The sequence below is a fragment of the Hydra vulgaris genome, chromosome 04 (assembly GCF_038396675.1).
Source record: "Hydra vulgaris chromosome 04, alternate assembly HydraT2T_AEP".
In the NCBI taxonomy this organism is placed as follows: Eukaryota; Metazoa; Cnidaria; class Hydrozoa; order Anthoathecata; family Hydridae; genus Hydra; species Hydra vulgaris.
Window position 1 is genome coordinate 41,250,735 of NC_088923.1, and position 20,615 is coordinate 41,271,349.

At 28.6% G+C, this 20,615-nt stretch overlaps 1 protein-coding gene across 1 annotated transcript in view; it reads left to right on the top strand.

Annotated features, from left to right (window-relative positions):
* Positions 1–5,141: 5,141 nt before the first annotated feature.
* Positions 5,142–20,615, top strand: part of LOC100206309 (uncharacterized) — a 70,977-nt gene continuing 55,503 nt past the window's right edge. The window contains exons 1-2 of the mRNA XM_065796368.1: positions 5,142–5,279; positions 6,832–7,995. Of these exons, the coding sequence (XP_065652440.1) occupies positions 6,844–7,995 (1,152 nt within the window). The 5' untranslated portion in view covers positions 5,142–5,279; positions 6,832–6,843. The remainder of the gene's footprint in view (positions 5,280–6,831; positions 7,996–20,615) is intronic.

Below are 20,615 nucleotides of genomic sequence, written 5' to 3' on the forward strand. Positions count from 1 at the left end.
TTTAAAAAGATAAACTATTTACTTAAAACTTCGCCCAAATAAATCTAAGACGCAGATTATTACTACAAGGATAACAATCCAAATCTCTTTGTGAGCTATAGAAGGTTTCGTAATTAAGCGGCAATTGTGTATCGCGTGATGTAATGTTTTTCTCGGAAGGGCAAAAATGTAAACAAAGCAATTATAAACTTATATAAATATAAAATCAAACAAGTTAATAATCAAACACGTCAGGCATAAAATTTTAGAAATGATATAAATTTTCAAATATAAATACAAGTAAAACATCAGTAAAGAGAAATTTAGTAAAGAATATTTTATTTATACATCTTAAAGTCAATAAAAAAGAAAAAGATATAAGCAGATAATAAAGTTAAATTATGCTTATTAAAGCTTATTAAGTTGTGTTTGTTAAAGTTTTTGCAATGAATTTATTTTTTTTATATTTATTTTCTTATTGTTTAAAAATAATGTTGTATAGTATAACGTTAGTTATTCTTATATAACTCTTAAATGAGTTTTAATATTTTAAATTTTATTATTTGTCATCATGTTGTGTTCGTTATTAAGATTTTACTATTTGGTTTCTACGTTCAAAAACAGTATGGTTAATCATCGCTGTGTTGTTGGTATTTGCAATAAAGATAAACGTTATCCAGAGCGTTGCAAAATACAAAGTAACGTTACATCTGGAAAATTATGTTTCCGCAAATTACCTGCTGATGAATGAACAAAGAAGTTATGGATTCATGCTGTTTCTAAACGGCGAAAACACTTTGTTTTACCTAAACATTTTCTGTCCAAATTTTCTTACCTAAACAAGTCTGCTCCAATCATTTTGTTGATGACCTGCCCACTTATGGAAACCCTAATCCAACTCTATTTTTGACACACACCATGAATGTTCAAGGTATTCCTGGAAAAAAAAATCAAGACCTCCTCCAAAAATTAGAACAAGATCTCTTGTAAAATCGATTTCCACAAATATTTTGGAATCAATCAATTCTAACTCGGATACACTTACAGCTGAAGAATTATCTAATCTTATGGTTATTTCTTCCTATGAAGAAAATCCCATCTCATTTGAAATCAGTCTACACGATAATGGTAGTGCAGTTACAGCAAAATTGTTAAACCATATCTCCACCTCTCCAAAAGAAAAAGAGACTGATAATCTCATTTTTTTTAGATTAAAGCATGTTATAGTGGTAAAATGGATATAGAGCTTACTCTATTACCAACATATATTGCTTTACAGTTTTGTCATATTACTAGGGATTCGGATGTATCAACTTTTACAGATTTACAAAATGCACAAATGTTTCAAAGTGTTTTTAATTATGTCAAGCACAAAGCAGCAGTTATGAAATATTGGGATGGAAATATGTCTAGTGTTGAATCTGTTGAGCAGCTACTTCTATCACAAGATTATAATGTTGATGAAAACTTATTTCCTATGAGAAAGAGTGGCCCTAAAAGAAAAATCTCACTGGAGCAGGAATTTCTGTTAGTTATGATGACATTACGCCTGGGTCTTTTGATTGAAGTCTTAGCCTTCTACTTTTGTATATCAGCTGGAGCAGTTTCCCAAATTATTATTACATGGGTCATATCTTAAGAGTTAGAGAGCTTGATTTTGTGGCCTTGCGGGAATACAATTCGGGCAACTATACCAAACTGTTTTAAACGCTTATATCCAAAAGTGAGAATAATTATAGATTGTTCTGAAATGTTTTTTGAGACATCAAGTGTCCTGTATGTTCAAGCTTGTATGTGGAGTGAATATAAATATCATGCAACAGTCAAATTTTTAATAGCAATAACTCCGAATGGAGCAATTTCATGGCTATCTCCTCTTTATGGTGGACGTGCCTCTGACGTTTTTATTGTCAGAAATAGTGGTTTTCTTGATATACTTGAGCCTTATGACTAAGTTATGGCAGACTGTGGCTTTAAAATTAAGACAGACCTTGCATATAAACAGTGTACACTTTGTATACCTCCAAGTGCTTGTAAAGGAAAAAAATGTAAAATGAAAAAGTTCGAGAAACATCAAACATTGCTTATGAACGTATTTATGTGGAGCAGGATATAAAAGAGATAAAACACTTCCGAGTATTAAAAATAACACAACCATTACTATACCTTCCAATTATGAATAATATACTGCGTGTGTGTGCTGCAATATCAAACTTGAGAAAACCATTAGTTTCTAAATAGTCTATTAAAAAATTAATTTAAATTAATTAATTTACTAAATACTCTATTTCCTTGTATAATATAACGTTCCCGTATGCTCATAAGAATTTTAAATCAGTGTTTTTATCTGTTTCAACTTTATCTCATTATTATTACAAATAACTATTAACTAGGGGCTGAAGGATATGTAAAGGAATTAATATATTTTTTTAAAGACCATATAATCCACCTCTATGAAAAATTTCAAGCCAGTTTTTTGATTTTAAAATCTTTTGAAAACGCAGACAGAAACGACAAAATATTTCAAGAAAGACAAAATTTTTCAAAATAAAAAAATACACACAGCATATTATATAAATACCTGGGAAGTGGGAACTTTTATCCAGATCTAACAAATGGGAGGTCTTAATAAAGGGAGCAATTATTTTAAAATAAACTCAATAATTTTTAGAATGATTGTTTAATGTTTTTGAATTTTTAAGGACTGTTTACACTGAAAGTTTTTATAACTATCAGTTAGATACAGTTTTACATTATTTAGATATATTCTTAAGCTAGGGTTAGATACATTTTTAAGCTTCAAAAATTAATAAACTCCCCCACTCCCCTGTATTTAACACCTGAGAGTATTATATATAATCTATATCTAAAAAACATAGGTTTATATTTTAAATATAAGCGTAAATAAAAGTTAATTCAAACCACAATAAAAGTCTTTAAGATTCATATTAATCTCAAAGGCTCAAGGTTTTAAAAGAAGGAATTAAACACAATGACTGATAAGAAGGAATTAAACATTATGACTGATTTTATATAAATCATGTAACACATGCAAAAATATATTATTGAAGATTAAAACTTAACACAAAGTAGACATTGAGCGCATGTAATAAATCCAGTCTTGATCTGCTATTAATTCATAGTCTTTTTTAAATTTTGACAAGAACAGTGAAACCAAGAGCAAAATATTTCACATTGAATACTGCTACATTCATTAAATTCATTAGCACTGATTTCTGGCTCTTCAAGTATTAGTTTATTGCAATTTCCACAGAATGTTATAGGTTTTAATAGTAACAATGCTGGAGAAACATGTTTTGAAAAAAATATCTAAATTTGTCTTCACCTTATCCCAGAGCTCTTGATCAAATTTCACTACTTTAACATATAAGTCCTTAAGTGTTCAAACAATAAAATATGCTCACTTGCAATTTGTGATAGCCATTTGGGAATTAATGTGTGTGTAATACTAATGACTCTTTTTAATGCTATTTGATTATCTTTTATTGTAAAAAAATCACATTCATTACCTCTTATTTTGATTGTTTTATTAAAAATTTTAAAAGGACATTTAACTTCCAAACACACCCTTTCATGACATTTGCATACTATAAATCCTTATATCGCTTGTTCCCCAGAACAAGCGATATAAGGTTTTTCATAAAAAATATAGAGACCAAAAATTTTCAAATCAGTGTGTTTTGATACATGCTCTGCATTGATTTTTTTATAGCATTTTGCTCATGATCAATTGCCCATTTGGTACTGCTTCTACCAAATGGGGAATTGATCATTATTTTTTTATTTATTTGGGTATAAAATATCAGCAACAAGAGAAGTTGTTTTAGGCTTCTTAGAACTGGTATTTTTTCTGAAAATATTTTTCTCAAAGTTGTTTCATCAGTGTTAGGATGGTCAGAAAGTATTTTAAAAGATAACTCCTCAAGGTCAAGATTACTTTCAACATTTTCATCAGATATTTTAATTTTTGATTTAAATATTACAGCAGAAGGCTCGGATATTTGAATGTTGTTTAAGAAAGTTTCAAATAAATGCTCATTAAAGTCACGATCGCTTTCAATTCTAGGATCAAATTCTTGCAATGCTTTCATTCGTGTATTTTCCTTGTTATTATTATCTACTACATCATTTGCTATTCATTTTCGAACAACTAGGTCAGTTATTAAGCATGGATTGATATCTTTTCGAGAAGATTTATTCCAGACACATACTTGTTCAGTGCATGTTGGATTACACCAACCTTTATTATTAGCACATTCCATTTAATAAAGGGTGGCAATGACATTATTACAAACTTCAAAAGCTCCAGCCATGTCGTTATTACTAAAGGCAATCCAGAGTTTTCTTATTTCATTAATTTTTTGCGAACCACACACTCCAGAATATGCAAACAAAACATCTTTTTTAAACCTGAAGTGGATTATAGGGCCTACAAAACAACTATCAAAAAATGAATATGCTTTTTTGTCTTTGTACTTGCCAATATATTCCGAATCAAAGTATTTTTTTAAAAGGATATATGAAAAAATATTTCCCATTGTTATACTACTAGTATAACAATGGGAAAGCTTTTAGTTAGTCCGCATATGATTGCTTAAGGTTTTTCTCCTATTCTTCTGCTGTTTCTATAACTTCTATATTTAATTCCATTACAGTAAATGCTCTAGCAACAAGTTCGACTTTACGTCTAGTTGTACTTAGCCCACGAACAGTTAAAAAACTAATAAGCTGTTTGACAGATAAATTCAAAAAATCTTCGTAATTCTTAAGTGGCATGTTAGCAACTACTTTCAATGATGTATTTTCAAATATTCTATCTTATATGAAACAAATAATAAAAAATAAGAAGCGTTCTCACTATTTTGTTTACAATTTTGCCCTCCCGAGAAAAACATTACATCACGTGATTCATAACTGCCGCTTTATTACGAAAAGGTCTATTATATAAAGAGCTATTTTGAGTTTTTATTAAACTTAAGACTGTGCGAGGGAAAACCTCTGATCTTTTTTGCTTTGTGGACGGTCCTTTACGCTGCTACAGTGGCTAAGAAATCGAACATAAATTTCGCAACACTAAATTTCACTATTAAACAAAACAAAAAGATCAAAGGTTTTCCCTCGGAGAGTCTTATATTAAATAAATAAACATTCATACAGACACTCTATGAATGTACACTGTACACTCTTTTAATAAATTTTGACGACAGTAAAAACCGGGTTGCGTAATTAAAAGTAATTTTGTATATGATCAATTGCTAATTGAAGACTGTGTGGAAAAGGTAGGCGAAAGATACTATGACTCAAAATGAGGTTTTGATTTAAAAAAAAAACGAAGACAAGATATCATACTGATTTAGGGTTAAGTGTAAGAGAGTGCTGCTACATTGACTGATTTGTAACCAAACCCTCAGTTGATGTAGCAGCATTCCCTCGTATGCTCTTCTTAGTTTCTAAAGAACGTTTTATAAAGATAACGTATAGAAATGTTTTTAGTGTAATTTTTTAAACTTTAACATCAAATTAGAATACTTTACTTAAATTTTCAGGTCTATATTTTTCTTAATCGATTCTTAATCATCATAAAATTCTCTATCGTAATCAATCATAATGTAATAGGCAAGCAACTGAAACTGCCGATAGTCGCAGCAGAGTGTTAATGCATCCCTCGCAACTTTAAAGCTTTTGTCATAAAAACGAATCTTACTGAGTTTAGGATGCATCGTGTACAGGTTTGCCGATATTTTTTTGGTGCTACTGAAGCTTTGCACCATTAACTCAATTCAGTGCTTCAGACGTTTTGAATCATTATGTCACTCTGATAGTGATATAATGACTATCATCATTGCTTTGGTCGTTACAATGCTATTGCTCAGATTGTATGCATTTCCCAATATACACAATCTAAGCACCTTCTTTTTTTAAGTGGAGTTTTTTTATGTCATTTGTAACACTTTTTGCAAGATTTGTTACTTCTACCTCTGCCTTCTGCTTCTTTAACTACCAACTTTTTACATACTTATAACCCATCATCTGCATCTTTATGCATTACATACCCAAAATATCTTCTGAAAAATATTCTCTGAAAGTCTAGAGATTTTTTGTTAGGGTTTGTTGCCAAACCTTAAAAGTCTGACATGTCAGACTTTTTCATAAGGTGTGTCTTTAACACACCCTATCAGATACACTCATACCCAATCTATGTCTAAAATCATCTATCCTTTTATCTTCTAATGTAACACCAAATATCCATCTGATTGTCATCTTTTCTGCTCTTTGTCAAAAGTCAAAAAATCATAGGATTTTGGAAGAAAAAAGTTTCAGCTTTAAGACACATTAAATTGAAACAAATGAGTTTTTTTTATTTTGGAACAGATTTTTTATTTCTGACTTTCTCATGTCCATCACATCACTAATTTCAATTTTCTTAAAATAAATTCAAATTTTTAAAACATTTTAGAACTACTGTAAATTATTAATTTCTAAATTTCATCATAATCTTGATAAAAATAATTGAAGAATAAAAAAAAAATAACAAAAGTATAATATAAAAAAAGGCAATAATTTTTAATTAATATTTTTTTATTAATGTTTGATTTAAAATTTTTGTTACGAATAAATTTTGTATTATTTTTGTTTACTTAAGTTTAAATATTTCATGAATTCAAACGTCTATATTTTTATTACATTCAAACTTTTATGATATTTAAAAACTGATTTTGCTTGTAAAACTTATGGTGGGTATAAAATCTCAATTTAGTTTGGTTTGTATAATGTACTATGCACTAATTTTTATTCAATGCAAACTTTTTTAGTTAAAAAATGCAATTTTAGAAAATTTCAAACATGAGCATTTTAATTGTTACTCTGCTGATGACTGCTGCAAATGCAAAATTTTCAGACTGGCTTATAACAGATATTGACATTAAAACAACATTAGTGAAAGGTATTGATGGAACTTTGGTTCTTAGCAATGGTTTAATTACAAGAACATTTATGACAAGTCCAGGATTTACCACTGTTGAATATTATTCCCATGAAAAAAAATCTTCTATTTTGCGTGCCCTAAATCCTGAAGCTATAGTTGGGTTAGATGGCAAAGTTTACACAGTTGGTGAAGTAAAAACTGATATACCTAGAGGTTATTTGAATCGTACAGCTTTGAAAGAGAATTTACATGCTTCACCTAAAAGTTTTCAATATGTTGGGTACAAGATATCTGATCCTGTTGCACCATATCAATATACTCCAATGCGCGGTGCTCCAAAAAACATCTCATGGCCACCAAAAGGGTTGAGACTTGATGTTTTCTTTCGTGCTCCAGTATTTGCACCTTATTATCACCAATTTGTATCAATTTGCATTCATTATGAAATGTATGATGGGATACCTTTAATGTCTAAATGGGTATCAGTATATGGAGAACCAGTGGCCCAAGAAAATGTTAAAGTTTCTATTTATTCAGTTGAAATACTTTCTGTTAATCAACAATGGACTCAGGAGTCATTTTGGGATGGGCCTTATAATGCATATAATTGGTTTTACATTGAAACTGATCAAACACATGGTACAAATATTCAATGGAAAATTGATCCACACGAAGATGAACTTCCAGGTTCATTTGAGCCTATGTTTAATGCTACCTATGACGTTTCTATTACTATGTCTGTTCCTTGTGTTATGCTTACTGCAGATGGTTTTCAATCTTTTCATGTTCATGAATTGGCCATTGGATCAAGTGATGAAACAAGAAGTGCATTATCAAGACATAGAATGTTTAGACTATTAGCTCCTCAAGCACAAGAAAATCCAATATTTTTTCACTTGACCCAAACAGATGATCAATCATTCAAGAATGCTGTTGATCAATTAGCTGAAGTTGGATTTGAAATGATAATTTACAGTTTTTCGTCTGGATTTAATTTAGAATCGAAAGATGAATCTTACATTCAAATGATTAAAAAACAAGTTGAATATGCAAACAGTAAAGGAATTGAGGTAGTTTTATTTTTAATATAAATGTTTTATTTTGTGTTGATGGATTTTCTATTACGTATTTGTTTTTTGTTTTGTTTTGTTTTTTGTGTGTTATTTTTACCATGGCTATCTAATATAATAGATAGCCGTAATAAAAAACACACAAAAAAAAAAAACCCAAAATTATTTTGCATGAACAGGTTCGTTCAATATATTTTTTTGTTTGTTAATATTCAGTAAAGGAATTGAGGTAGTTTTAGATTTAGCATAAATGTTTTTTTTTTGTATTTAGGTTTTATCATTTATTTCTGTTTTTTACCAAACTAATAATATACCTATTAGGAAGTGACCGGGACTCCTGCCCTGGCTAAACTTATTCTTGCTAGGGTTATCAGCTGAGGCTAGGATATTATATATATATATATATATATATATGTATATATAGATATATATATATATATATATATATTTATATATATATATTTATTTATTTTATTTTTAAATTTGTTTTTTAAATTTTACTATGGCTATTTCTTATTTATAATTAATCAGTAAAAATATATATATATATATAAATATGGGGTTGTATGTAATGTATGTAATATTATGGGGTTGAATGGAGTGGTGTTAGTAAACTAGAATTTATTGATGAAACTATGGATGTTGATTTGTATAACAATATATTGAAACAAAATTTAAAATCTTCTGCTAAAAGACTTAGATTGAGAAACAGTTTTTTGTTTCAACAAGACAATGATAAAAAAAAAAAACTGTTAAAAAAGCTAAAACCTTTTTAGATGGAAATGGCATAAACGTTTTAGAATGGCCTTCACAGAGCCCAGATTTGAATCCAATAGAGCATTTATGGATTTTATTAGATAAAAAAATAGGTAATGGAGCATTTATGAAAAAAGAAATTTTGAAGAAAGCTGTTGTTAAATCATGGTCTAACATTGACAATAATCAAATCAAATTTCTATTTGAATCAATGCCAAAATGCTTGCTAGATGTAATTAAAGCAAAGGGAGGGCCAACTAAATATTAAAGTATATTAATAAAATACTAAAACTTGAAACTGTTTCTCAGTTATTTTAATAAACTGGTATTTTTGCTTAGCTTTAACCTGGGCCATTCCAAGTCCAACATGGACCCCCTCAGATTTTGATGAAACTTAGTGGGTTTGTTAATATCAATGAGAAAGGCAATTCCAGAAAATTTCAGCATAATATCTTTTGTGGTTCATGAGATATGGTCATTTGAAATTTCTGATTTTTCCAAAAATAAAATCTTCAGTAGCAAAAACATAATTTGTTCATACTTTGAAGCTCCATATTTTAAAAACAAAATTTCAGAAAATCTTCTAGTTTTTTTTTATTGTATACAACTCTAGACTTACTTTAATAAAACTTTGACATTGAATTCTTGAATGTCACATTTTTTCCATAATGGCTACCTAAAAAACCAAAAAAATTGTTTGCAAGTATAAAAAGTTGATTTTTGATGAGTCGATATGCAAAACTTGCAGTTTAAGAAGTGAAAAGAAATATTTTTTTACTTTCTTTATATGGTAGGCTTCTAAATATTTAAAAATTTACTGATAAGATACAATTTAGTAAAAAATTATAGACCTCTAAAAATGGCTGCAGCTAAAACTTAGGAAAATGTGCCTTCACTTCAAACGACCGGTAACCTAGGATCAACACTAGTTTTAATAAGATTTTTTTCTTCTTCTAATTTGATAGACTTTATTACAGTGATTTCAGAAAAAAAAATAGTAGGTAATCATGGAAAAGTTACAAAATCAGAACAATGAAAATTACCCAAAACACATTAAAAACAATAAAAATTAAGCTATTGTTGTACTTTAGTTTGTATTATATATTGTAATACAAAGTATGTATGAATTTAAAAGTATTTTATAATCAGTACTAGAAGTAAGTCTTTAATTAAGCCTGAATTAAACTCAATTTTTAAAGCCCTAGCTCTTTCCTGACCCCCTCCCCTCTCCTGATTATTTACTTTTTAACATTCACATTTTTTTCCCAGAACTTGGAAAAAAATTGTAATTGAACACTTCTCCTTACATGGTGTGTCTGGTTTTATGTCTGATGTATGAAGTGCCTTTATGCCCAAACACACCACTAAACATACACATATAAAAACTGAAATTTAGTTTTTAATGTTTTCATATAAAACTTATTAGCAGCCTATTAGGTAAAACTGAAATGAAAGACTTTTAGTCTAATTTACCTAATATTTAATATCATGACTATATTATTACCTAAGACTTTTAGTCTAATTTACCTAATATTTAATATCATGACTATAAATTTTGTAATATTTTTTCAATACATTCACGATTCCACCCTTCCTCATTAATTTGACTTATTTGATTATCATTTTCAAATTTAGATTATAACTTATACCCAATCCATAAGAGTTATTTGACTCTTCAACATAGTGCAATGTTGATTATGTAATAAATAATATTTTTATGTAATAAACAATCAATATAAACATTGAATCTTTTAAATGATTTTTGCTAAAAAACTTAGACCAAAGTGGTGTATTCCTATTAGAGGTGCTTCAGGTCTCCATTAAGTATGTATTTGTGAGTACCACCGAAATGCAAAACTTTTAACATTACAAATACCAGATATTTCAGACTATAAAGACCTCTTGACATTAGTTGTATGTGACTTTATGCTGCACAGTTGCAATAACTGCCCAGATACCAACACACTAAAAGAGTATCTTACTGCTTTGTTTGATAGACATAGCATGGAAGATATTACCTTTAATCAGTAGCAAAAAGCCAACAAAAAACATGATATAGTTCCAGCCACTCTTTCTATGTATGATTTTATTGAAAAAGCTTGTCAACAAATAGACCAATTAAGAGACCACCATTATATAGCCAAAAATCAATGACCAAGTAATCATATTTAATCATTACCAAGTAATCATATTTTAAATAAAATGTAAAAGTGTTTGTATCATTTCAGATTATTTACAACACTATACAAACTCAGTTCAGATTCAATGTTTATATTGATTGTTTATTACATAAAAATATTATTTATTACATAATCAACATTGCACTATGTTGAAGAGTCAAATAACTCTTATGGATTGGGTATAAGTTATAATCTAAATTTGAAAATGATAATCAAATAAGTCAAATTAATGAGGAAGGGTGGAATCGTGAATGTATTGAAAAAATATTACAAAATTTATAGTCATGATATTAAATATTAGGTAAATTAGACTAAAAGTCTTAGGTAATAATATAGTCATGATATTAAATATTAGGTAAATTAGACTAAAAGTCTTTCATTTCAGTTTTACCTAATAGGCTGCTAATAAGTTTTATATGAAAACATTAAAAACTAAATTTCAGTTTTTATATGTGTATGTTTAGTGGTGTGTTTGGGCATAAAGGCACTTCATACATCAGACATAAAACCAGACACACCATGTAAGGAGAAGTGTTCAATTACAATTTTTTTCCAAGTTCTGGGAAAAAAATGTGAATGTTAAAAAGTAAATAATCAGGAGAGGGGAGGGGGTCAGGAAAGAGCTAGGGCTTTAAAAATTGAGTTTAATTCAGGCTTAATTAAAGACTTACTTCTAGTACTGATTATAAAATACTTTTAAATTCATACATACTTTGTATTACAATATATAATACAAACTAAAGTACAACAATAGCTTAATTTTTATTGTTTTTAATGTGTTTTGGGTAATTTTCATTGTTCTGATTTTGTAACTTTTCCATGATTACCTACTATTTTTTTTTCTGAAATCACTGTAATAAAGTCTATCAAATTAGAAGAAGAAAAAAATCTTATTAAAACTAGTGTTGATCCTAGGTTACCGGTCGTTTGAAGTGAAGGCACATTTTCCTAAGTTTTAGCTGCAGCCATTTTTAGAGGTCTATAATTTTTTACTAAATTGTATCTTATCAGTAAATTTTTAAATATTTAGAAGCCTACCATATAAAGAAAGTAAAAAAATATTTCTTTTCACTTCTTAAACTGCAAGTTTTGCATATCGACTCATCAAAAATCAACTTTTTATACTTGCAAACAATTTTTTTGGTTTTTTAGGTAGCCATTATGGAAAAAATGTGACATTCAAGAATTCAATGTCAAAGTTTTATTAAAGTAAGTCTAGAGTTGTATACAATAAAAAAAAACTAGAAGATTTTCTGAAATTTTGTTTTTAAAATATGGAGCTTCAAAGTATGAACAAATTATGTTTTTGCTACTGAAGATTTTATTTTTGGAAAAATCAGAAATTATATTAGGGTGCATACAATGGCCCATACATTCAAAAATTGATCTGTCCCTATTCTTAAAACTTATTGGTTCTCACAAGACACTGTTAAATTTTTTCAAAATTGAATGAGATTTAGGATGGCCACCTCAAGTCTGAAACTTGCAACTAGACCCTAAGCAGAAAAAAAAAGAAAATTTTCAAATGTATGTTATGGTGGGTCTTAAAAGAAGAGAAATTTTCTAAAAATTTCAGAAATAATAAAAATTTTACACAAGAATTATTATTTTAAGTTTTATTGCATAAAAATAATTATTTTTTGACAATAAATTAAAAAAACCCGTTTTTTCATGGTTTTTGTCAAAAAAAATTTTTTATTGCATAAAAATAATTATTTTTTGACAATAAATTAAAAAAACCCGTTTTTTCATGGTTTTTGTCAAAAAAAATTTTCAAGGTATTTTTAACAAAAAATGAAAATTATTTTTTAAATTTTTATAAAGCTTCTTTTGAGACCTTTGTGAGACTAATTTAAATTCGGCTGTTCCTTCTTCAGATTGCAGCATTAATGGGTACTATCCTTTGATTGACAAAGACTCTCAAAGTCACATGCTTGGCTTGGGCATATACTTACACATCAATTCATCTATTTCTTGAGAAATCAGGGTTGAATCCTCTGACCATTATTTTATGTGCTTCCGCTTTGCACCTCTTCACTCTATCAATTTTCTCTCTGTTCTTTACTGTTCTTCTTCTTCTTTAGACTGCACTTTTTAAAATGTAATTTCTGATCAAATTAACCATGTCCTTTCTCGTTACCAATAACAACAATCTTGGCAGAGAGGTGCCAAGATTGTTGTTATTGGTAACTTTAATGCTTGTCACACTGAATGGCTTGGCTCTAACACCACTGACCCTTTCTATCACTAAAGCCCATAACTTCTGTATTTCTTAATCTCTTACTCAGATAGTTAACTTTTTGACTATATTTCCAGACAACCCAAAATACTTATATTCACTCCTTGATTTGTGTCTTGACTCTGGTCCTAGCTTGTGCTCAGTTTCTCCTTGTTGTCCTTTAAGTGGTTCTGACCATGATTTCCATGATTTCTATAAATCTTTCATCCTGTACTTCTTCTTCGGACTCACCCTATCATTACACTACTCTTAAGCCGACTGAGATTCTTTTGATGATTTTTAGTGTGACAGTCCTTGATATCTTTTTACTCTCTTACTTAATTTCGTGGATCCAGGAGTTGGAGGCTTTTATTACTTCTCATCCGTTCCAAATCAAGCCTCATTCTACTTCATGGTTTTTATCTTCTTGTTCAGCTCCTAGATTTAATTGTAATTCATCTTTTTCAAAAAAACTCTCTAAAGAACAAACATCTTTTTATTACTGCAAGAAATGTCAAAAAGTGCTGTCTGATGATAAGCTCCTGTTTACTAAATCTTGTATCTTATCTTAGAAGTTAGGCTCTAGAGACTTTTGGAAAACCTTTAATAGTGTCATTAAGAAAAATAAGTGGAACATTCCACCTCTAATTCATGGGTCTGATCTTATTACCTCACCCAAGAGAATGGCTTAACTATTTGCAAAGAAATTTCCTTCAAATTTGACTCTTAAATTTAATGACCATACTCTTCCTGCCATTGCAGTTAAGTTTAATCTTGTTTTCCTGCATTTGGAAACTGGCATCTGTGGTTCCAGTTTTTAAAAACTTTTGAGAACATTTTGACCTCTTCAACTATTGCTAAATCAAGCTTCTCTCTATTATTAGAAAGGCCTTTGAGCACAGCCGTCTTTACTACCAGGCCTTGTAAATGTGTATATAGAAGCCTGGGGCTGGGAGCCAACAATATTCTAAAATTATTTTGTTCAATTATTGCAAGCGTTGTCTTTACTAATTTTTAATTAAAGTACAACAATTATCTAGTTTATATATACAAAAATGCCTAAAAAATGTTGTATGACGAGCTGTAATGGTAATTACAATAAGGAAAATAAACTTTTTTTCTGTCTTTCTCATGAAAAAAAAAGAATTTACTCGTTGGGTGAATGCTATACCATGAGACAATATACCTGACATTCCAGATACAGTTGTTTGCAAAAGGCACTTTCCATCTGGATATCTAACAGTTACCAAATTTGGCCATAAAAGGCCTCATGATCCTCCATCAGTTTTTACATGTATCAAACCTAGTTTATCAACTACTCTTACAACTCCATCAAGAACAACTTTTAAAACATCTTCATCTGTCCGTAACATTATGTCCGATGAACTTGATATATTTTTAGCTGCTGATAAAATTACATCTTTAGCTCATAACATCAGAAGTTACAAAATAAAGAAATCGATTTTGGTACAGTTAATGTAACTTGGTATTTAGCTGGTGAAAAGTTGCTGATCATTCAGTCAACAAATTTAAAAAAAAACTCTTCAATTGTCAAATTTATGCTTTAAATCAAGAATGATCTTACTTTTGAGGGATACTTTTGTGGGATTAAACATAAAATTGAATCTATCTAAAAACAGGATTTTCATAATCGATTCTTGCTCAAAATTACAAGAAGCTATTAATTTTTTAAATAACAAAATCCAATAAAATATTAAATCTTTTGCAATACATCCGTGATATGAGTTCTATTACATTTGGGAAAAAAAATACACCGCGGAAACTATTATACGAGCATTTGAATACATTGCAATTTCAAGATCATTAAATGAAAGAATAAGGGAAGATTATGAACTTCCAAGTATTTCTCTCCTAACAAAGCTAACTTCAAAACTGGATTCTGCAATGGATGATACAGAGTTTTTAAACTCAGTTTTTTCTAAACTTGTAAATGAAATGAAAAAAAGTGTTTGCTATTGTTTGATGAAGTATACATCAAATCATCTCTTACTTACTATGCTGGCTCAATCTTTGGAAAAGCAGTAAATAAATCAGACTCTTTAGCAACTACTGTTTTAAGTTTTATGTTAGTTTCACTTTATGGAGGACCGCAATATCTGCAGAATTTTACCTGTTTGTGAATTTCATTCTAAATTTTTGTTTGAACAAACTCTATTTTTTTTAGAGGGAATAAAGAGCGCTGGAGGAATACCGGTTGCCATAATATGTGATAATAAGCGTGTAAATCAAGCACTATTTAAAATGTTTGAATGTGTTGATCCATGGTTGACCAAAGAAAATATGTTTTTGTTATATGACTTTGTGCATCTACTTAAAACTATTCGTAGTAACTAAATTACAGAAAAAAGCCAAAAGTTATGTTATGAATATAATGGGGAAACTAAATATGTTGGTTTAATATCTTAAGTTTGTTCAGACTCGAAGAAAATAATATTGTAAAATTGTCTAAACTTAAAAGTCTGTCTTTTGCACCGAAACCTATTTAAAGACAAAAGGTGTCTATTTGTCTACAAGCCTTTTGTGATGAAACTGTAATTGCTTTAAAATTTAACATTAATATAAAAGAAGCAGATGACACCATAACTTTTATTGAAATATTTGATAAGTACTATAAAATTGTCAATACCTTTAGTATTGACTGTATGCTGATATTTGATATAAAGATCCAGATAGAGCAGTTATATCAACTTCAGAAGATGCTAGACTATCATTTTTACTCAGTCTTACAACAATGGCAGAACAAATGACTAGCAAACAAGGCAGCAGACAATATCAGCTCACCTGAGATACAGGTGCAGCCTTAGCTCATACGTGTTGTGGTTTAGTGGCCTTACAAAGTTTTTGTTGCAGAAATCTTTTAATTATGTAATACTTGGAAAATTTACAACTGACCCACTAGAAAAAATGTTTGGAAAACTCTGACAAGGATCTGGATGCACATATTTTATCAATGTGCAACAAGTCATTGAAAAAGTAAGAATTCATCGAGCAAAACTAAGTCTCAATATTGGTATAGACATTGATTTTTTATTTGCAGAAAGTGGACATAACTGCCAGAAATGTGGATATTTTCTTAGCAGTAATGCTATTGATATATTTGACAATTTGCCTGAGCTAGAAAAGAGTGTGAAAATAGATACAAAAGCAGGATTACTATATATAGCTGGATATATTGTGCGAAATGAAGATACAAAAGCAGGATTAGTATATATAGCTGGATATATTTTGCAAAATGAAGTTGAAGAGCAAGAAGAAGCTGAATTTTATTATGAAGAATTCGGCGATTATACTGCTAAAATAAATCGTGGAGGTTTGAAAATACCAAATGACAATGTTTGTCAGTGGACCATATTTTCTTATATTTTGTTTCATGAAATTGTTCATAATGTTTGCCAAAAGTCAATCTGCAATATTTTAATGTTAATATCAGAGTCTTTTAACTTTTATATGGAAAAGAAACATGCTATTTCACTTTCAAACATTTTTTTAAAAAACTATGTTAATTTATATGCGCCAAGGTCATCTAAAGAGTCACAGCAAAAGATCTTAAAGCTTTCAAAGTAAACCTATTGTGTGTGTTTTTTACTTATGAAAACTCTACAACTCTAAATAACTTATATTTTCTGTTTGTTTAGTGATTTTGGTAAATAAATTTAGTATTTTAATCTATATCTGAAATATTTTAAAAACTTTTTTACAAATTTTGTTGTTACTAAATATGTTCAATTGATGGTTTTTTTCAAACTTTAGCATTTTAGAATATACCATAAAGTATAGTTTTTTGTATCCTCTGATTGTGTGATTTTGTGAAAGATTTTGCATCTTATAGCTAGGAAAGTTTTGTTTTCATAGAGAAATTTTTATAGCTAAGGAATGTTATTTTTATCTTTGTAGGAAGCTTGTTATGAACAAATAGGTTTTAATTATTAAGTAAAATAGATAAGCTATAGTTCACTCACTAAATGAAAATGCTTTTTGACAAGAAAATGTTCATGCTACACTTAACTTTTTCTTAGTTGTTGTTGCTTTTATTGACCCCAGCTCCAGGCTCTGATATATGCGTTTACGAGGCCTGTTAGTATAAATGGCCATGTCTTTGAGTCTTTCTACAAATTTCTAGCATCCCATCTTGAGCCTAATTAGTTACTCTTATACAATCAATATGGGTTTCAAACCTCTCATTCTACAGCTGAGTTGTTAACTGTTATAACAGAAAGGTTCTATTGTGCATTAAATAGAGGTAGCAAAGTAAGGGCTATTGCTCTTGACATATTAAAGGCTTCAATCAAGTCTAGCATGCTTGTCTTCTCCTTAAACTTGTTTCATATTGTGTATATAAGAAAATATTTGAGTTTATCAAATAATTTCTTTCTAACTGCAAAATTAATGTCATCCTTGAAGGCTAACACTCTTCCTTCTATCCTTGGTCCTGTATGTTTTTCATCTATTTTAATTATAAATGATCTTCCTGGTTTTAATCTTTAATGGTCTTCCTAAAAGTCTTGCATCTAAAGAGGCTTCATTTGCTGATGACACAATAATATACTCCTCTTTTAACAAAAAGTCATAACTTTTTGATTGCTTTGAACAAGAGGCCAATCCTGAAACTGATCTTTTTTCTGTAACAGCTTGGGACTCACAGTGGGTTGTGAATTTTAACACTAACAAAACTCAGTTATATACTGTAAATAATCGTTAAGGCTCAAATTAAGTGAATTGTGATATCTGGAAATACTTCTAATCTTTAAATTTTTAGTTTTTTAAAACCGTAAAAAAAAACCCATAAAAAATAAATTTTTTATGTTGATCTTGAAATTATGATCTCATTATATATAAATCTCATTCTAAAACCATACTATTACTAAATCTCATTCTAAAACCATACTATTACTAAATCTCATTCTAAAACCATACTCTTACTAAATCTCATTCTAAAATCATACTATTACTAAATCTCATTATTAAAATCATACTATTTTTATTATTATTATTTTTATTCCTAAAAATTATGATTTAAACTTTAATATTTTAATTTATTTGATAAATCATCAAATAAAACTAGAAAAATAAAGCATACAGTACAATGGAGTAGTTGAAAATAATCGCAAATTACGGCAGTCTAAATAAATTAATAAATCACAAAATAAGATATAAAATACTTATATATCTTATTTAAATCTTAATCAATATTTTCTTATAAATCAAATATAACCTTCAATTAAATGCTTGCAGCTCTCTAATGTAGATATGTATATAAAATTAATGAATTTAAAAATATAAAAACTAATTTAAACTACTTAAGTTATTCAAAAACAAAACAAAAAAATTCTAATAACTTGTTTTAAAATATATTTTTTTATCAATATTTTTATTATCAATTAATTAGTTTCTAATTTAAATCATTTAAATTTTTAAATAAACAGCTCCTGAAAGTAACTGTTTATTTAAAAACTTTTTCCCCTAAACAAAAATCAATTTTAATCTTTCATGTAATGCGCAAACAGCTTTAGTATAGTTTTTTATTGGTTGGTTTTTAAATTACTGCGCAAATTTTTTAGCCTTTCAGTAACTGTTATTTTATTCCCATAACTTTTTTATTTATTTGTAATGCTAGAATTACCTGGTGTTTAAATAGTTAATAATTTAAAATATGTTTTTGACTGTTATATTATTTTTGCAGAAGTAAATTTATTGTTTTCATTAATTTTTGCAATATGATTAATTGACTGTTTTATTAAAACAGTGTTCATGGTTTTTAATAAACTGAGAATTTGAGGACCAGAAAAACTCCCAGATCTCGCAATTAACAATCACTTAATTCCTTGATTATTACACTATTATTGACACTACTGACCTCTCATGGAAACCATATATACAATATATTGCAAAGTTAACATCTGCTATGGTTGCCTTTCTTTATTGTGCTTGTCATTTCTTTACTCTTGATTCTATTCTTAGCCTTTCTTACTCTTGATTCTATTCTTAACCTTTATATACCTATTATTCTTCCCTGTATGAAATACTGTTGTTGTATTTAGGATGGTTGTTGTAAAGATGTCCCTTTACTTCTAGACAAAGTCCAAAAACTTATTGTAAATGTAATCAAATCTATGCTATCTGCCAACCATAAGCCCCTGTCATTGTAAAGTTATCTTTTCTCTTTTCTACAAGTACTATCATGGTTGCTATTTAAATGAGCATCTAACAAAACTCATTATTAAAAATGTTTGCTCTGTTTTTAACAAAAGTTTGATTACATTTACTATATAAGTTATAAGGTTAATAATAGCTGTCATTTCATTTTTCATAGTAAAATAGCAATTTCTAAAATTATTACTTGGCTTTTTACTAAAATTTGTGGCTGTGCATTTTAATCATAGGAATGAGCTGGTTGTTATCCCCAATAACTTACAGAAGTTTTTGACTACCTCTGGCATATTTTTAATATATATTAAAAACAATAGCAATCTAAAGACCAATTTTTCTAATACTTTACTTATTACCTTTTTGCTCCGTCAGAATAAACATCATCTTTGCTCAGTCAGAATAAGCACCATCTAAGATTACTTTTTCCATTTGCTCATTAAAATGTTAGAAATGCAAGCTATTATTTTTACATCAAATCCAAAACCAATGAATGAATGAACCAATGAATTTTAAGTTTGATAGTTAATGTCATTTGGAAAAATCAACCTTGTCAAACTAATGTGACAAAATAAGACTTATTTAATGACATAGTTAATTTGATAACGAAAAAAAAAAGAGAATTTAATGCCGATTCATGCTCAAAAAGCCGAAAAAACTGAATGCAGTTGTTTTCTTGTCAAAAAAGCACAAAATTCCAAACCAATCAATTGATGGAAAATGAAAACCAGTTTGCTATGCAAGGAAGCTTATATTTAAACTTTTGAAACAAGAAAATTTATGCTTTATTGAAGACAGCAAAACATACTACAAAAAGTATTACTCAAAGTAGCCTGGCCATCAATAATATCATTTATAAGGTGTCTATTTCAGCAACAAGTTTATATTCAAACAGAAAAGTTTGCTCCAAAGTTGTGGAAAGCATTAGTCACTTGAAAGACTTATACTGATTTGTACATTCCTGAATGTCTTCAGAAACGTCTTTTGCTAATCATTAACAAACACAGCAAAGCAGTGTTTGTTAATTAACTAACTTATTTACTTTATTTAAAGTTTATTATTTTATTATTAAAATTACATCGCTGAATATGTTTATTAAAAATAATCGTTGCGATTCAACTTGCGTTATAAAAAAAAAGTTTAACTTACATTTTGTGCAAACTTTGGATACAACCTTTTATTTATAATTTAGTTTAAAAAAAATGTTTATGAAGGAAAACCTTAAAAACAATAGCGATAAAAATAAGCTGATTTTTTTTAAGAACAAATGAAATTTAAAAATTGAACAATATTATTGAACA